General features: G+C 38.0%; 1 protein-coding gene across 1 annotated transcript in view; it reads right to left on the bottom strand.

Annotated features, from left to right (window-relative positions):
• NR5A2 (nuclear receptor subfamily 5 group A member 2) overlaps nt 1-19529 on the bottom strand; it is a 119219-nt gene extending 99690 nt beyond the window's left edge. Inside the window, exons 1-4 of the mRNA XM_019502053.1 lie at nt 19100-19529; nt 18435-18553; nt 16973-17114; nt 13565-14211 (exon numbers count right to left, since the gene is read on the bottom strand). Coding sequence (XP_019357598.1) covers nt 13565-14211; nt 16973-17114; nt 18435-18553; nt 19100-19142 — 951 coding nt within the window. The 5' untranslated portion in view covers nt 19143-19529. The remainder of the gene's footprint in view (nt 1-13564; nt 14212-16972; nt 17115-18434; nt 18554-19099) is intronic.
• Nucleotides 19530-19647: the final 118 nt, after the last annotated feature.

The raw sequence follows: 19647 nt of genomic DNA, 5'->3' as shown, positions 1-19647 counted from the left end.
CCCGGATCATGTGGGTGGCCCTCCTCTGGACCCTCTCCATGTTGTCCACATCCCTCTTGAAATGGGGCGCACAGAACTGGACACAATACTCCAGCTGTGGCCTGACCAGTGTCGCGTAGAGGGGGAGGAGAATCCTGTTGCCAAGTTAAATTGACAGAGTAGCACATCAAGAAGCTAGAAAATACTAAAATGAAGATAGTCTGAGACCATGGTTAAGTAATACTAATCATATTTACGTAAGTACAAAAGTTCTACATGCATGTTATGATGTGGTAAAACCATTGTTAAGCAAATTGTACCATAATGTAGCAATAATTGAGACAGGCAGTTAATCAGAACATTCATTGTCTAAGATGCATTTTTAGCAAACGTACCATATTTACTTGAATCCATGACAAGTTTTTTACCACATTCAATGTCGGGGGGAAAGCCCCTTGTCTTTGATTTGAGTACAAATGGACTGGGCGGAGGGGTGGGGTGGGAAGGAGGCTGGCTATGGCTGTGGCTGTGGCTCCAGCCCTGACTTGCTGCACCCACTGCAGTGTTTGCCTCCCATCAGCTCTGCCTCACACCCCCCCTACCCCTGCCTACCCCCAGCATCATCTCTGCTCCCTCCCTCCTCCCACCCTCTTCTCTGCCACTATTGCCTATGCTGAGTTCTGGCTTTGAGTCCAGGTCTAGGGCCAGGTCCAGGTCTCGCCCTGTTCTGGCTGGGCTACGGAGCACATGCTGGCCCCAGCTTACCTGGAGTTGCAGTAGCTGGAGCTGCTGCGTCTGTAACAACTGCTTCCTGGCTCTGTGGGGGTTAAAACCAGCATCTGATTTGTGTCTTGGGCCAAGGCCGGACCCCAAGTTGTGACTCGGGGTAAGCTGCAGCAGAAATTGGGGGGATGGGAGGTGAGAAGTGGTGGGAGGGAACAGGCATTGTGGAAGAGGGGGCAAGCATAAGGGGTGCACACAACGGGTGGCAGGAAGTGGGGAGGCAGGCACCAGGGTGCACAGGCACTGCAGGAGGGCAGGTGCGGGGGTAGAGGGGCACAGTCACAGTAGTGGTGGGAGCAAATGATGGGTGGGGCAGACGGTAGCGGAAAACGTGTGGGGAGGAAAGGAGTGAGGTTAGGCTGCTTGATTCACCCACTGCCTGCCCCCTGCCGCTGCTTTCCCTGTCACAGTGGTGGTGGTGGTGGGGGAAAATGCACAAATTTATATTGTCCATGTGTAGAAATCTAATTATTGGAGGGCCATTTTAAATTTGAAACATCTTGGATTGGGGTATTTGGCTCTTAAACATCTGATGGTGATAGGTTTTGAAGAAAGAAAAGTGATTGCAGTCATTTCACTCTTCACTTTCCAATACAGAATTTGTCTAACACTTGAATCTAATAGGATGATGGACTTCGGACACTGTTACTGTGTTAAGCACCACTCTCTTAAACTTAGCTGACTGTGTTAATAAAGTTAAAGATAAATATCTGTCTTCTGCTTTGGACAACATATATACTCTTACTTGCATTTATATATGCTCATTATTGAATATTTGTCACTTCTTTGCCTTACATAAGGAAAGTACAATAGATTCTATGACCAAATGATAACCTGATGTGAGAAACACTTTTTGCTTCTCAGAAAACTTCAGGGAGAACAGCTGACCTGGAAAATATTTAGGCAACTGAATTCAGTATGTAGCCCATGCCATTATGACCCACTAGAGTTTTTGAGTAAGAGTGACAATGATTTGAATGCCCTAGATTGGTATAATGGAGCAATTTCTAATTAAATAAATGTTAAAAATAATTTAAAAACATTTAAGGATAGACCTTCAGTTGGTGTAAAATAGCATAGCTCTATCAAAGTCCATGGATCGATAACTGCTTTACACTAGTTAAGAGATTGAGAAACGCAGCAGTGCTCATTCCGGATTATTAAGAAATACAGTCTACTTCTTTACCTAGCATCTTCTTTCTGTCTGTGGGTCTTAAAGTAAAAATGGAAAAGTAGTAGTGAAAGTCATCTATTCCACTTTTCCACATAGGTTGGATAGCTTTCTGTAACATATAGCTATATATTTTGTTCTATCCCATTTTAAAGAACTCAACCAATGAGAACTTCCCAACTTCGTTTGGGAAACTGTTCCATGGTATGCCATCAGTAGGAAGCTTTTCTTGAGAGTTGGTCCAAATTTCTATCTTCCCATCACTTTTTAAGCCTTATTGCATACATATGTACTTCCTGATATTGTTGTCAAACTTTCTAAAAACCAGTAGTGTCCTTATTCCCTACCTGACTGCAGCTCCTCATTATGGGTCCAAACACCCACTCCCCCCCACTCCCTTAAGTCAGGCAAACACTGCAGACTTTAGCCAGTCCCAGGCTATTGAAGGTTAGGAGAGAAAGCAAAGCAACAAGAATTTAAAATGCCTCTGATGTAGGTTACACACCCTCTGGAAACTGCAAAGCATAGATGTAAGAACACCCCGCCAGTCATCCACTACAAACCATGCTGGGCTGTGTGCTAACTCCTGATGTTGAAGTTGTAGCACTTCACACACAATTGTGAATCAGGTCACAGTTAAGTGACATTTGGGAATGGAAAAATCTAGAACTCTTGGTTCAGAGATGATACCTTGTATTAGACTGACTAAGAAATCATAAAAAAAACTGTCTTTTTCTGCAAGCCCAAACGCTTGAGCTTGAAAGCTTGCAGAAAAAGACATTTTTTTTGCAATTTCTTAGTTGGTCTAATAAAAGATATCATCTCTGAACCAAGAGTTCCAGATTTTTGCATTTCTTTTTGTTTCTGACCAACACGGCTACCAAATACATCCCTGAAGCATGGAAGATGCCAAACTTTAGCTAATTTTGGATTTTAAACTTCATTGCTGAACAACAAGAAAGATTGTTACACCTCCCTGCTTGCCATCTGAAATCACCAGGGAAGGCAGCCTGCCTGATCTGCACAACAAAGAGCACTTGACAGACTGTTTCACGGACCCAGAGGGACAGACCTCCATCTCCAGCTTCCTCTGTGCAAAAATGAAGTTTATTTCCTACCTATGGGGACTTTTTACCATCTTTAATTGAGCCTGATGAAGGAGGTGTTAACCTGAAAGCTTGCAGAAAAAGACATTTTTTTGTGATTTCTTAGTTAGTCTAATAAAAGGTGTCATCTCTGAACCAAGAGTTCTAGATTTTTGCATTTCTTTTTGTCTCAGACCAACATGGCTACTACCAAATACATCCCTGAAATTTGGGAATGGTCCATTCATATGGGTGCACACTGTCCCATAACAAATATGAAACAATTCCCAATCAGTGATATTTTGGAACAGTTCACTTGTTACATGTGTTCACCCCCCAGTTTGGACATCTTCCAACCTACATGCTCTGGAACCTCAGCCAGCTCGAGGATTCTGAGTCTAATAGTTTGTACAGATTTTCAAGTTTATTCTGGACCTGTAAATCATTCCTATACTCACTTATAGGTATGGGAGGACAGATTTTTAAAGATGCTTAAGACAGCAGATAGCTAGCTACTTAATGGAATTTAAAAAAATGTCTTATTAGGTTAGGTGAAACCAACAAAAATTAGGTACCTAACCAGCTTAGGTGCTTTTGAAAAATGACCAGGCAGCTTTCTGCCTCTTTAAACATCTAAATAACTTTGAAAACCAAACAGAGTGTTCTCTGCAGCTTACATTCTGACTATGATCTAGTTCTGCAATCTTTATTTGGATAGACTTCAATATGATTTTTGCCTGAACAAAGCCTGGAGTATCAGGTCCCTAAAGAACTGCATTTTTTTATTCTATCCTGGACCAAAATGGAACACAAATAGTAAGCATCTCTCAAAGAATCTTTTGAAAGTCAGTGCTAAGCACTGGACTTGAACTTTTTGTTTTTCATCTAAGTTTTGAAAGGGAAAGTTAAATGAATGAAGTTCTGTACTTCCATTTCATATAATGTTTGCTAATTATGCCAGATTAGCTTCAGGGTGTAGTCATTGATTTATCACATAGTTGGTGACTAATCAACATTATCAACTGATCGCTATACATGACTTACGTAAAATCACTAAGTAGAGTGTCTACTCTAGTGGAAAAATTTCCACCTCAGATGGATTCCAGCAGGTACTGTCCTTGTTGTTGGATGTTTTGGCACAACATAAGAGCATAAGATACAAAAATGAAGGGACCTCCTTGATGATCCAATTCAGTCCCCTATTATTACAGGCAACCATATCATGTATATTTGTTTATAAGCTAATTTCTCAAACTTCATCTTAAAAGTCTTGAAATAAATGATCATTGAAATTTAGCCTTCTTCTCATCCAGTGAAGGAGAACTCATAGGTCAGGACTGAATAGCTGAATATGTAAAAAGGATGCCAGAATGACAGCTCTAGATACTGAAACCTTGTGTTTAGTCTTAGAATAGGTATGGTAGAGACTATGGCAAGTAAGCATCCGGACATTGTGCTGACCTGGAAGACTCAACTCTAGATGGTTTGTGAAGTTCCATCTCCATCAATCCTTGGCCTTTTTTATGTGGCTTTCCCTTTCTAATACTGATTTTATTATTCTCTTCTAAGTCTTTTCAGATGCATATATATATGAAAAACAAATATTTATAACAACAAATATCTATAGATCTCTCTCTCTCTATATATATATACATTTCTATATAAATTTATAATAGAGAGATATATAGAGAAATATATATCGAGAGAGATAAATGTACGTGTAATTTTTTATATAAATAAATAAATATATATACAGAGAGACAGATCTATAGATATTTGTTATTATAAACATTTGTTCTTCATGGTCAAAGAATACTTAGTCTTTGTCAGATTAAAGATTTTTCAATGAGGAATTCACCTGCTTGTATAAAGATTAATATTTTATTCCCAATATTTTTTCTTCACATTTGAACAGCTTACTAAGGATGGAGGAAACACTTTTTCCCTATCAGCAATCAACACACATATTTCTTGTCTAAGCTTTAGCAGAAATCCACAAATACATATGATAGTATGTTAACTAGCTAATATGGTCATTGATATTAAGGGCAGTACTACCCTCAATGTTTTTAGCAGCAGAGCTGTTTTCTCTTTATTTGCTCTGGAAGGTCCCTGATTGAAAGAACACTGCAGAAGATTCCTTTCATCAACTGTTAGTTACATTTCCTGAGTTGAAAAATGTACATTGCAAGGAAAATGTAAAGCACATCAGACTACCAATTGCATTTGATTAGTTAGTCTAAATAATGTAATAACCTTTCATCTCCCAAAGGAAAACTTTTAAAAGAGTTCCACTGTTAATATCTTCCTCCAAAAACAAATATTGATTTCCTATTCTATATCATAATCTTACAAGAGCAAAATTAATATTTCCTGGGCTTCTGTAATTTTACTCTCTTTTTCCAAGAATTTTGATTTGTCATATTTTGGTTTATTTGCATGGAAGTAGACACTTGGAATTAGAAGGTGATGTGTATAGTATTGTTGGTAATGCTTTTAAATAGAAGACTGGACTTCAAGAATCTTGACCCTTGTTCACACTCCACTGTCTATCACCATAGGAAACCATTACTTGTTGCTAATGGAGTTGTGCTGGTGGTGAATATGGAACACGTTTGTTTAAATAGCTTTTGCCCCACTGCCATCTATTCCCACAAACAGTACAACCAAATGTGATAATGTTCACGTCAGAAGAAACAGTGTAAACATTGCCTATTAAAGGTAAGTTGTCAAACCACTGTTTCTTAGGAAATCTTAAATCTTCAAAGAAATATGATTTCAGATAACTGGATAAATTCAGTCCTGGTGCAAATGTAAACAGCTCCATTGCCTTGTATGAAATTGCATTCTCTTATTACAACATGCAGGATTCTGGCTCAGGATTGATGCATCTGAACAGCAATACTCTCTGAATCAATCTGCAAACCCAGGGACAACACTGTATTTGCTTAGAGGAACTGACTGAAAGAATAGCTTATTAAGGGTAACCACTTGGGAATCCCTTTCCTCTCAGCTGCCATGGTAGGAGGGAGTTTTGTGCTCATGAATTTGTCCTCCCAATTTGTTTTAAACAGCATATGTTCCAGATATTGAATCCAGTTTTAAATTATGTGTTTACCCTACCAGCATCTCATTCCCTCACTCTTATTATCTTAACTTCACAACCTTATCAAATTGTCACCAACACAACTAAAATGGCCATTTTAGAGAATACAGTGAGGAAAGGTTCTTGGTGGAACTGGAAACTTAACACTGCTGCGAAAGAATGCAGCATAAATACCTCTTGTTTTGGCTCCCATCTCCTTAAGGAGCAAATATATGATTTCTTTCCATCTATTTAAAGCATCATAAAACAGAAGAAAATGGATCACTCCTTGAAGCTGTCAGTGACAACAGCATCATCCTAGACAAGGGCAGGGGATTATGATTCAATAGCTCCCCCAAAATTGAATGGTAACTCTAGCCAAACTGATGCTGCAACATATTTCATAGCTTTTCCAAATGGTTAATCCTCTTAACATGACATCTTCCCAAAATCTTTTATTAAATGGATTTTGGACTCAGATAGCACTTTGACCTTACATGAATTTTCTAAAATAATTGAATAAGTCATGGTAAAGCCTTTATTTGTTCTACAGACACTGTCTGCAGAGTTGATGGCTACTGGCTCGTGGAAGTGCTGTTGTCTTCCTGATCTATGAAGCAGCTGAGACTACTCCCTATTATGAAGTACAGAATACTTTAGACTTGGTACAGGTAGTGGATTCTTCCATGACTGACTGGATAATAGTTTAATTGGAGAAAATGGGGGCCTCTGGAAAATTCTGTATTTTTTGTTGGGACCATGCAACCTTTGGGTTTTAGAATCTCCTATAACATTTTCTTTTTTAGCTTTGCACAAAATGTTTTTTCCTGGCAAGGATAGCCTGCTATACATCTAGGATCTTGGCCCCTGAGAACTTTCATACCCCAGGATACCATGGATGTAACCTTCCTATTATATTTACTGAGCCCACAATCACTCCACAACAGCAAAAGAAAGGTTTCTATATGATTAGTTGTGACACCAATATATTGGGCTGCCTTTTCTGTGTTCTCACTTTATCTTCATTTAGTACAAGAAGATTTATAGAAATTTTTCCTAAACACAAAAAGGTAGTGTATTATTTCAAGAACATAAGTTCTTACAAGATATCTTGGATTCTGATGGAAAATACATTGAAATATTAGCCAAATGTTAAAATCAAAGTCAATAGACTCCAGTTGGCAACTTAGGGGCATAGGCTGTGTGTAGATGAAATGAGGGGTGTGAATGTACGACACTTTAAAGCGGGCTAAATGCTTTTGTACCACTTTAACTGTGTCGGTGTTTGCATGCCTCAGTGGTGTATTCTGGATTAATTCCAGCCTCTGTAGGAAATTTGGCAGTGTAATGCACCTTAAATGACTTGGGGTGCAGCGAACTAAAATTCCTCCAAGTAGTTTTAGTTTGCTGCTCCTACAGCTGCGGAGCGGCTCCATGGAGCTCTGCGGCTGTGTAGGAAGCCTGTGCAGGCAGCCTGGCAGCAGCCCAGGAAGACAGGCTCTGCCCAAGAAAAGCAGCTAGCCTGATTTCCTGCCCCCACCTGAAGCCTGCCTGTCTGAGCTGCCCGGGGGCCCGGTGCTTCCCAGGACTGCCTGAGCCAGGTGCCTGTGGGCAGATGCTGCCTGCTGCCACAGGGGAAAGCACCAGTCCCCCCCTGCAGCCCAGGAACTGCTCCACCTGCCAGCAGCTCCCCCTCCCCTTCCTGCTGCCAGAGAGGCAGGTAAGTCGGGTGTGCGCACAACATGGGGGTTTAATTGGCCCTAAATTGAAGCAGTGTTTTTAAAAGCCCACTGCTTCAATGTTGGGCCCCTGTTTCATCTACACATGGCCATGTTCTAACATCACTGTTTTTCAAGAGTAATACCTTTAATAGTTCCATTACTTTCAAATGAATTAAATTGCTAGTCAGTTCAAAGGTGGCAGAATCTTATTCTTAAGGAGTAAGACCTAACATTGGTCTTAAAATAGTACATTTCTTGATACTGCTTCACTATCAAGTTTGAAGAGTATTTGCTATGCATCCTGCATAGGTTAGTTAAGCAGGTAAGAGTGAATGTCATTTAAAGAATCTCATGACTCCCTTCTTTATATTACTCCAGCACAAAAATGGTGATCCTAAAAAATGAACACATACCATATTCATTCAAATACAAGACAAGGTTTTTTCCCCGTCAAAATGGGAAAAAAGCACTTATTTTACATTCACATATAAGGAAATCACATTAAATACATTGCATATCTTTGAACTATTACTAAAAGCAACACATGCTCAATAATGAGTGCATCTACATGTTCATTAATGTGCTGTAATATGGTGTAGTAAATTTAGTACCTGTAATAACAGGTACTAACTTAATGCACTGTATTCGGTGCTACTGTGCATTAGCGCAGATGAAAACCTTTTGTGTGACATTTAAAGCACATTGGACTAAAGCTACTGTGCATTAGTGCATTAGCACGGTTTTTGCCAGCTGCGCTAATGTGCAGTAGAATTAGTTCAATGTGCATTGTCTCATGCTGACATGCCCAATAGAAACCAACCAGGAAATTGATTAAATGCAACCAACAGTGAGCATAACTGTCAAGTACATGGTCCATATGGAGCAAACATGCTGATGGGAACCCACTTCTTAATGCATATGGCCCTTAAAAAAGTGGACAATTGCCTCCCCAGGAGGGTACAAGCCCTGGAGGTACTGCAATACCAGGCCAGGCTGGAGGTACTGCAGTACTGGCTGGCACTCAGGGAAGCTGGAACAAGCTCTGAAACCCTCCCCTGGTGCCAAAAATACAGATGGAAACCTTTTTTTTTTTGTGGTCATTAAAAGAATGGGTGGGTGTTCCCTGTGCAGGGAACTGGCACCAGGCCTGGAGGTACTGCAATAATAGGCCAACACTGGGAGGGCCAGAGCCAGCCCTGACACCCTCCCCTTGATACTAAAAATGCTTCATCTAGCTAAAAGGCTGAGATGCTAATGGGAACCTGCCAAAAGGACATGTTAGTGCAGCCTATCTGAGTAAGACATATGGTAGTGGCCATTAAGTGCAATCTCCCTCAGCACCCACTCTTTTACAAGTCATGGTAAGCCGCTTCATTGCATAAATTTCAACTTCTTCACTCCCACAGCTGAGCTTCACCTTTCTTTCTCATTTCCAATGAGTCCTGTTTCTTCACCAGCCTTAAATGTCTGGCAAACATCATCAAATGGAGCCCTAAACAGTTTACCCAGAATACCTCTGTCATCCCATCTCTCAGCCTGTTGCATATGATTAGTATGCCCACACCCTCCATAAGATGAAGCTGGACCAGATTGTCCTGTGTCTTATCTACATATACAAGTATCCCAGGACTCATGACAAGAACACTTGGTTACAGTCATAAGTGGGAGGCTAATTAGTACATGGATCCTTTGTGTGGTGTATCTGGAGTACACATAGATAGTTGGCAGTGCTGAGCTTGAAATCCTGTCACCATGGCTTGAAATCCTGCTGACTCTGCTGGGGCCCAGCCCAATGTTCTATATGGTAAATTATGATCTTTTTAACCTAGTTTGTACTACATATAAGGAGCTGCTAAAGTGGTACTTAAAAGTGTGTTTATGAAATACCTGTGCTAAAACTTGCAGCTGTTTCAAAAAAGGTAAAATGCATCAATTCTGTGTGATCTAAGTCTTTATACTATACACAAATTGTTCCAGATGTGTCTAGTTCAAAGTCAGTTTTTTCAGATTTATTCCTCACTTCCATGTGCTCAGGGAGAGCAGGATCTGACAATAAAGAGAAAGGAAGAGACTGGAAGAGTAAGAAGTTTGGCGCGAACAGAGGGAAAAGCAGCTACCTGACACCCCCCTCTCCCCCTACCAATTTGTTTTTCCTGCTGTAGCAGTGGAAGGGGAAACAAGTTCAAGGCAAACCTCCAATAATTATATTTTATACTTGGAAAATGATATCAAATTAATAAATTTTCCCTATATAGCATCTAATTATTAGGGGGTTGTCTTATAATCAGGGTCACCTTATATTCAAATAAATAATGGTACATGGCTTGAGAATAACTCTGGGATCTTGGAATGAAGTCCAGAATGTTTTAAAAGGGTACACATGCTATACAACTTGGTTCCTCTTACTAGTAGGGGTTTTCTGCTCCCTGCATACTAGACATTATTTTGGCATGGCATTTTGGTAAAGAAGATGACAATGAAAAACTGAACAGATGCTTCAAGAAACAGATGCTTTAAAAGAAATTATGCATTTGTTGTCTTGTGAATTATTCTTTTTAAGAAGCAATCATTTAATACAAGGGAAGACTAAAAGGAAAAATGGAAATAATGAGAAAAATGCAACAAATTATTCTACCAATGTAGCTGAATCCACCTATGGACCAGAAAAGAAGTGTCATCAAATACCATTTTTTCCTGTTCTCTGAGTTAAGAGATTTTAAAGCTTTCTGGCTGCAAATCTCCTGGTACAGGATAAAAGAAAAAATACTCCTTTCTCATACATAAGAGAGGTAAATATGCAAGAAACAGTTTGGAACAAGTTAAATGGTGGCAGTACATGTTTACCAACATAGTGTCTTGAAATATACACCTGTTTGTGCATGACATGATCTATACAGACAGAAACATGACACAAGTTACCATTTATCCACACATGGTCATTATTTGAGTCAATCACAAAAAGTTCTTATTCTCAATGTTCTTTTAAAAAACTTAACTCATATGGAATAGATCTCAAAGATTCAGATTCTAAGTTTAGAAAAGTAGAAGTTATAGGAGAAACATTTTCTCATACTTATGCATATCGATCAGCTGTGATTATTGATATGGAACAGGTTTAGCTCATTTGGAAACCTGGTCAGCTCTTTCTTCACAAGTGCTTCTCCCTACCACACTGTACTTAAGCTTGCTCAGCTATATCCACAGACTAAAACTACTTCCTACAGCATTCATATGCTGTGGAGTGTTCTTTTTCTGCACTGGCTAAAAACAATAGATATCTCAGCCTGATGAAAGGGAACTGGGTTCTGGGAAAGATTACAAGCCCAGCTAGCAATGCAAGTTTTGCTTTAGTTCTCTTTTTCACATCTCTCAGATGCAAAGGAGGTACCATTGCCTTTCACTGTGGAACTGAGATTTCTATTGCTGTTATTAATATAGGACCAGAGCCAGCCAAATGCTGAGCACCATCAAATCTCACTGAAGTCACTGGAAGTGGAAAGGTGCTAAGTATCTTGTTCCATAAAATCTATCAGGGGTGGAGTGATTTCCTGTATGTACTGATGTGCTTCATTATCCTAAGATTCTCCTGGGATACTCTGTGGTTTAGTAGCTCATTGTCCAAGGGAATGATCTCTGCCAGAAGATATAAAACTGTCTGAAGTATAAGGTCCTATGATTTAAAAGGTGCAAATATTAAGATGAAATATGTCCCTTTTGAAAATCAAGTCTATTGAAAAAATCTACTTGCTGAATAGACCATGTTTGTAGTGCGCATACTTCTAGGGTCTGAAGAAGCTGATCATCACTTGTACTGGACACTTGTAATATGTGGTTATTATAGTGATTTCAGAGGCTGGGATGAAGAGAGGCTGTCTTACACTTTCCAGGCTGAGGCTGCAAGCAGTGGTTATCTGTGATAACTGTCCTTGTTACAGCTGTCTGGACAGTTACAGACGCTTCATATAGATTGAGTTATAGAACCCAAAAAAGATGAGTTCTAAGTGAGTATTAGTTAAACAGGTTTTCAGATTATTGTTTTCATCACAAAACACACAACAAATTTAGGTGAGGTCAGGACACTCTTATTTGCTTGAAATAATACCTTATCCCATTGGTAGCCTCAGTGGCTTCAGTGGGATTACTCACAGAGTAGGGTACTCCTAAGGTGAGGGTGACTAAAAATTTATCTTATCTGTGGTTTAGGGTTTTAACTTATTTAAGAGAAAGCTTTTGGTTTATTATAAAATCTTAAATAACATGTTGGCTAAGAAATCAAATGAGATTTGATATTCATTAAAGTTCCCCACCTTTTTCTTTATTTGGGTTGAATATTTAGTGCTCCTACAAACACTGTCATGAATGAAGTCAGAACAAACATCTGAGGTTCAGCCCATCCATGCCCACACTTCATGTGCAGCATACAGATGTTCTCTTAGCTTCCTCTTAATCAGCCTTTAGAGATCACTCCTTATGTGTCTGAGCACCTTTATGCTTTCAACAGTCAATGGTGTTGACTGGATGAGGACCCTGTTTGTTTTGTACTTGCGCCTTTTTTAACCAAATCCACCTTCAGTGCTCCTAATTCCCAGGAGATGATTCAATAATGCTGCAGCAACAGTTATCTGGGTGATAGGAACATCTTCACTTGGCTATAGAAGAGCCTGCAGAGAGGCACTGGCTGTCACAACAAATGATGTTGAAGCAAGAGCATATCTTTAACTAGTAACAGGAAATGCAGTGATCAGCTCTTCAATAAGAAATGTGGAAGTGGATTCCAATACATCTTCTCCTCTTTTCGGGATGGAGTAAGATTGTCTGCACAAATCTAAAGGAATTTTCTATATAGAATTATTTTAATTGACCTTTTAACATTCCAAATCTTTTGCTCTCAGCCCACATTTTCTATGCCAAACAAGTGGCACAACAGGGCCATAAAGCTGACCTAAAAAATCATCTTGGGATTTCCTCAGTAAAATGGAATTTCTGGCTGTCAGAGCCATTTGTGTGTCAGGGTATGTTGGGGTGGTTTGGCTGTTCAGCGCTCCAACAGCAGGGGTGCTTCTAAGGAGATGCGGCAGCCAATATAAAATACAGCAGTCTGTTTGTGTTCTAAGATCAGGGGACCAAAAAGCAGGCCTTAAACCTCTTTGGGTCCTGTACAATGAGGCTCCAGCCTTTAGTATTGTTCACTTATACAAAAAAATATTTCAGCAGTACACAGTAAAGCTAGTGTCCTAGGTATGGGCTGTATATAGTATATACGTACAATTATAAAATGTAATTTTCCCCATTATTATATATGTACTTTGGAGTAACAGGATGGATTACATAAATGCTATTTAGAGTGGTATAATTTGCATGTGTAAAATTCTGCTTACAGTGCTGTGAGCAGATATATTTGGAAGGATAAATGATTTATCATCAGATGGAAAGGGAGTGAAGGAGATAAAAGCGTCTTAGGTGTTACGATAATAAAAAAAAATAAAAAGAATAAATATGAAAGGTTGACTAAAGCTCTAAGTCTTTTTGATACCTCTCACAGTAAGCTAAAATAGCACAATCAGCTGAAAGTTTATTCCTATGACAATAAAGTCTAAATAACGTTAAAATAAAGAAAGCAAGTGTGATACACAGTGACAAAATATAAATCATACTCTCCTACTTAAAACAGTGCATGCTTAGATCAATGCAGCAAATAATATTTATCTTGACTGAATGATAATATAAGTTTGTTACCTACCTTAAGTTCTCTAAAAAAGATGCTACTCCTTGCCCACTCAACAATGGAGAAGAGGGTTTGGTCAGCCATTTTACACATAAGCCCAAATGTGTTGAGCTTCTCATGTTTGCTTCTGTTGGCTTGCTCTTGCTGCAAGTATGCCATGATCTTAGCCTGGACTTGTGGCTCATCTGGCTCACATTTCAAGAGTTCCAATATCAGATGTGGAATACTTGCTGGTGAGCTTGTCTGATAACTATCCATGTATGAGTAGCCCATTATTGACTCTGGGGAGCTAGTGTACGGGTCAGGGTACTCAGACTTGATAGCACGGCTTGGAAAGTGGCCATAGGTCTGGTAACCTTGCAGGCTGCCATGAGGTGGCATTGTCATACTAATTGGAGAGGTTACAAAGGGACTTCGGTCATAGTCTGTAGGAGGCAAGGCAGCATGGTTCAGAGGTAGGCCTTTGGAGGCAGAATGGATATTCTGAATTGCAGAGGATATTGTCAGGTCGGTGGGCATTGCTTGGATCACCTGAGTCATGGCTTCCAGTTTAAGTCCATTTGCACGGATAAGAGCTTTCTTTTGCTGCTTTAGTGCCCTGTCTCTCTTGTACATTGGTCCAAACTTATTTCGACCACCACGCATTCGGTCAGCTCTCACAGCTGTTGGGAGGAAGAGAAAGCAGTGAGATAATAATTAAAGCTTTAAGGAATACCATTCTTTGGAGGAATACAATTTTTTAAACAGTGGTAATTTAAACAGTGCTCCTTTATTTTACTTTGATCAAACAGCATTATTATTTGAGGAGGAAAAAAAAAGTTGTTTAATGAATTTTAATTGTTTTGATTACATTTAGCCATCAGATGCATATTAATATATCTGGGCTTTTGTTTACATCACTTGAGGTATAAAGATTAGGGACAAATACTGCTGGGCTACAAGAATTTCACACCTATCAGAAGATAACATTCGATTCTTGTTGTGATCCCCTCCAATATATTTTACTTGAAGCCACAATATCCTTAGGAAGCAATGGCTTTTGGCCAGAACTTGTCTGAGAAGTATCTGGAAAGCCACATTATCCCATGATAATCATTCAGGTACTGCTTGCCACCACTACACAAAAAACTGCCTGAAAGAGACTACAAAATGCTCAAAAGACATAAAAGTGAATATGATTTTTCTTGCAAAACAGGAAATACCATTTCCTTTTTGTTATTTTATTCATATTGGTGCAAACATTTAAGGAACATTTCCAGTTTTCCCTGTTTCTAGAGCTGTTTTCAAATGCTATAATGCACTTAAGGGAGGGCTGCCAGCAAGTTGTATACTGTGCAGAAGATTGAACTGACTCAGGAACTATTGACACTGTTCTGGCTTGTAATATTTCTGGAATTAAAAATAATTAAAACAAATCCATTTCAACAGCTGCCTTGGGAGTCATATTGGTGGTCTCTGTCACAGTAGTATCTGTCACTGTGGCATATATCTAATGGACTAGTGAGTAGTTCTCACCAAGCCCACCTTGCCCACTGGCAATTAGGTAGAAAGAGGAACCTTTGACAGCTTGGTGACATGTTGAGACTGCTGAGATTGCTGGAGGTTAAGTTCTTGAGCTTTTTATCTTAGGGATTAGTGTAACATTAAAAATTTATTATGAATCCTAGGTACACATAATACTGTACATTATCATAAAGACTTTAACAATTAATGATTGTTGGTCTACACAGTAATTTATGGACTAGACTTTAAGACCATATATCACTATCAGGGAAATACATATATAAATGTCACAGGCATTTACAATTATGAAAGCCACATTCTTCCAGTTTTTCAGGTAGAGGAAGGGAAGCTGCACAGATGGCACAGAAAGGGGATATAAAGGTAAGTTTTTTAGAGGAACCTTAAAAATAGTTTTATTTTACCAATGGCTGCAGATAAAATATTTTTGCTGCTAGCATATACCACATGGATAAGTTGCAGGAAATCAAGAAGTCATAATAATTTTTGTGGTGTAAGTAACTAATTTTGCATACACATGCACATACTTTTATTCTCAATATAGTTGTAATGTGCTATACAACTAACTTGGTAGGTCAAATGTTGCTTGCAGATACTTCTGTGCAATCAAAATAAGTTTCATGTAATAATTTAAAAACAGGAATTAGTTGTATATGATTATCAGTAATTAAAAAGAGTTAAAAGCAGCAGCAAGTAGATATATAGTTTACTTAGCTTTAAATGTCAGTACTGACAAATGTATTTCTTAATGGCCTGTTATTTTACTATCTGCATTTAGAGGGATATACCGAAACCCAAGATGTTCAATCCTGTGTTAAAACATCGGTATTAGCTGCATGTTGTAGCCATGCATACTGAGCATTATACTCACTATATTACACAAATTTGGTTCTTATTTTGAATGTATGTCTTCATTTATATCGGCATAATGCCATTATTATGGGGATGGTCAAGCCTGATCCTGAAGTTTTATTACCTCAGACAAAACCCCCATCCATTATAAATTAAAGTGTTGCATGAGAAAGGAATGTGTGTTTTTAATCCTGTGGTTCTTTGCCAGGAAAAATGCTACCGTCTATGAAATGTATATATTTGATTTTAAAAGTGTAGAATATATTGTGTTGAACCAGCAAGATTTCAGTCTCTTGAGCGTAATTTTTCATAGTATTTACGTTCTTATTTTCTATGTGTAAGTGATCATAGTGAAACAAATCTCTCATTTTCTTTCAACTTTTCAAAAACTATTTTCATGTGTATGATTATGAAAATGTGCCCATTTATTAGCTTTAGGACATGCTTTTAGAGATTGTTTTAACAATAGTTTAGCCCAATCCTGTTCTGTTTTGCTGGACAGAACACCCATTGAAGCAAATGGCAATTCTGCATGAGGAAAAACTCTTATTTCTCTCTTCATTTCATGTTTTCTTTAAAATGGATATAGCATAAATACACTTTATAAAATAAAATTATTCCTCATAACAAAGATCAGAATTTAGTAACAACTACTAATGTTCCCTCTATTGAAAAAGTTGTATTTTATTTTTAGCCCAACTTATTTTTATTTGTTCCTATAAAAGCAGTGTCCAGCTTATATCATCTCTTCATCCATGAATTTTTAAATACACTGAACAATACAAATCTGGTTAATTCAACAGCTTTCAATTTGTGTATGTTTTAACTACTTTTTAACTTATACTCGACTTTTTACCAATTATGAACAGGAAAAAACTCACCTTGATTTAAAACATACAATACTGGCATGTCATATTTTAATACCAAATATTTAAAAAATATTATGGTAAATGATGTGTATAATAATGTGTATAGAGCAAAAATACATGCAATATTTTAATAGTTAACATACTGTATAGGTAATAGTACAAACAATACTATAATTCTTACCTTCTAACTTCATTCCAACACTTAAACATTTTTGAAATCGACAGTAAGGGCAACGCTTTCTCTGTGTTTTGTCAATCTGGCAATTCTGATTTTCTATACACGTGTACCTTTTGTTATTTTGGACTGTTCTCTTGAAGAATCCCTGTATGACAGATAAAGAAAAGTTAGCCCATTTCATTTTAACAGTAGACTTCAGCATTTCATTTTATGGAAAACATTGTCAAATATTTTTCAAACACCAGTCAAGTGCTTATGAGGTTACATGGTTTATTTTAGATTTCAGCGAGGTATACCCTGGAGAAAACTGCCAAGCCATTGAGGAGGTTTTCTGGTATGAGTGCTGCGTTTTTGCAGACTTACGTCAAAGCTTGGAGAGACCTGCCTGTAAACCGCTGTATTCCGAACAATGGGGACCAGAAATACTGATGCTGACCAGTATCTTCTGTGCATTTTTCAGCATTTCTAAAATGACTAAAATTTGCATATCAGGTGACCCTATATGGAGTAAATGAGAATGTTGGTGCAAATATAATAGAAATACAGACTGTAACTGCTCATTGTACATAGCTATGGCGTATACTAGAGTCATAACAGATATTTGATATTCATACCTAATTACAGATTTTTACAAAAATATGATTTTCCAGGTTCATTTTACTTCTTATTCAGTGAAGTGTTTTTACAGTGCATTGATTTAAATGATCATATAGAACCTTAAGAGGTTTGTTCATGACAACCTATTCTATAGAATTTCATTATTTCTTTTACTTAAAAGGCTCCTTGTTTAACAGTAAACATCATTAGATATGAATTTAGTTTCCAATAGGCTAGATTGAAGGTGAGTACATTCTTTTATATTAACACATTATTTTATAAGATAACTTTTCTTGACTACCATTGTTATATTTCCAAGTAAATATTGAAATAGATTATTTTCTAGAAAAAATAAGCATTAAATCATGACAACAGAACTTTATATTGTTATACTGAAAGATTAACATCTTAGAACAACTATATTAGATTTTGTAAAGTTGAAATTTATTGAAGATACTACTTTTTCACTTTATCCTACAGAACAATAATACTCTGAATGTATATAAATCAACTAAAATCAATATTTAGGACAGTTAGGAATGAAAGTCCTTCTACAACTACATCACTTCACAACAACAAAATATTTAAAAGCGGCAGAGGCAGCCACACTGAAAAACAACCAGACTGGTGTTTTTTCCATTTCTGCAAATGAAGTCTCTTTCTCTCTCTCTCTCTCTCTCTCTCTCTCTCTTTCTTTCCAAGAGGCTTCTGTATTCTGAAGAGGATTTGTTTTAATTTTGTGCATCAATCAAATCAAAAGAATCAGAAAGAAGCCAAACTACATATCTTTTTTTTTTAAACCAACATTTTTTCTTTACTTATATGAAACTATTTTGCTTCATTGTCTATTAAGTAATTTATACTAAACCTTGCAGCTTTCACAGGTGAGGAGTCCATAATGGTACCCAGACACTTTATCACCACAAACTGGACACAGCTCTTCAAGGTCTTCATCATAAGAATAATTCACCATTTTAAACTGAGACACTGGAAAAAGCAAAAAGAAAGCATTCAGTGATCATTTACATAAATAGTTCAAATCCTTTCCCTCTCCAACTATCATATCCACTGGGATCTGGAGAAACAATTTATGAGAGAGAACCACCCTCTGCAAATTAAATAAAAACTTTTTTCAAAGAAAACCAGTTCACATTGGAACATGCAATTCTTCATGATCAGCAAAGCAACAGAGCTTCTTAGCAAGTGAACAAAAACATAAACATCATAGTTTTAAACTCTAAGAAACAAAGCTAGAGTTTGACAGAACTGCAGTGCTCTTGGACCAACCTACAGCCTATGGAAACAAAAACTAAGTCAAGTCACTTCATTTCACCACTTATCATGAAACATGCTTTTAAAAGTCAGAATGAAAACTGTCAAGATTAAATGTCACTGATGTATTTCAATTAACTTTAACTCCACTGGTTTTCTTTGAAGTTCGGTTAGAATACCAATCTGTAAATATTTGTCTAACTTAAACTTGAAATCAACATAGCCAGCACTTTTGTGGTGTGTTTAATGTAAATCACTTACAGGATGAATTTAGGATACTATCCTGATGCCCCAAACCATTCATGCTGGATTCTGATCATCACCCCACCTGTAACAATATCCTGTCTTTCCATAAGGCCCCAATTGATCAGATTGAATACGAAGTGTATTTTGAATGGATTGGTTCCCTTTCCATTGACTTTCACCTCCAAAATTGTTTTAAGTCCGCCAAAGCAGAGAGAAGCAAAGCCCCATGCAGGGGGCTCTGGGTGTATTTTGGATGGTAAAGTATGGGAACTTAATTCATTTCAGATCCTTCCCATCATGGTGAAGTTTAGGCAAAGTTAAACCCCAGCGATTCAGGTTCGTGATCCTAGGAGACACAAGCAACCGCAGTGTTTGCCGAGATCTGAAAGATGCCCAGAATGTAAACAGGAAGGTCTGGTACTTCTCAAATTCGGAGCTCCCCAAACATCCCTGTGCAGCCTTAAGGAAAACTGGCAAAAAAAGAAAAAACCGCTCGGAAAACCTGTGCGCAGGAATCCAATGAAACCCCTGCCCATGGGAGGAAAGGCGGAGGGGGGGGGGGG

This window comes from Gavialis gangeticus, unplaced genomic scaffold (genome assembly GCF_001723915.1).
Source record: "Gavialis gangeticus isolate Ggan-Ray unplaced genomic scaffold, GavGan_comp1, whole genome shotgun sequence".
Lineage (NCBI taxonomy): Eukaryota > Metazoa > Chordata > Crocodylia > Gavialidae > Gavialis > Gavialis gangeticus.
Note: the sequence above shows the minus strand (reverse complement) of the source record. Positions and strands in the feature narration are given on the sequence as shown.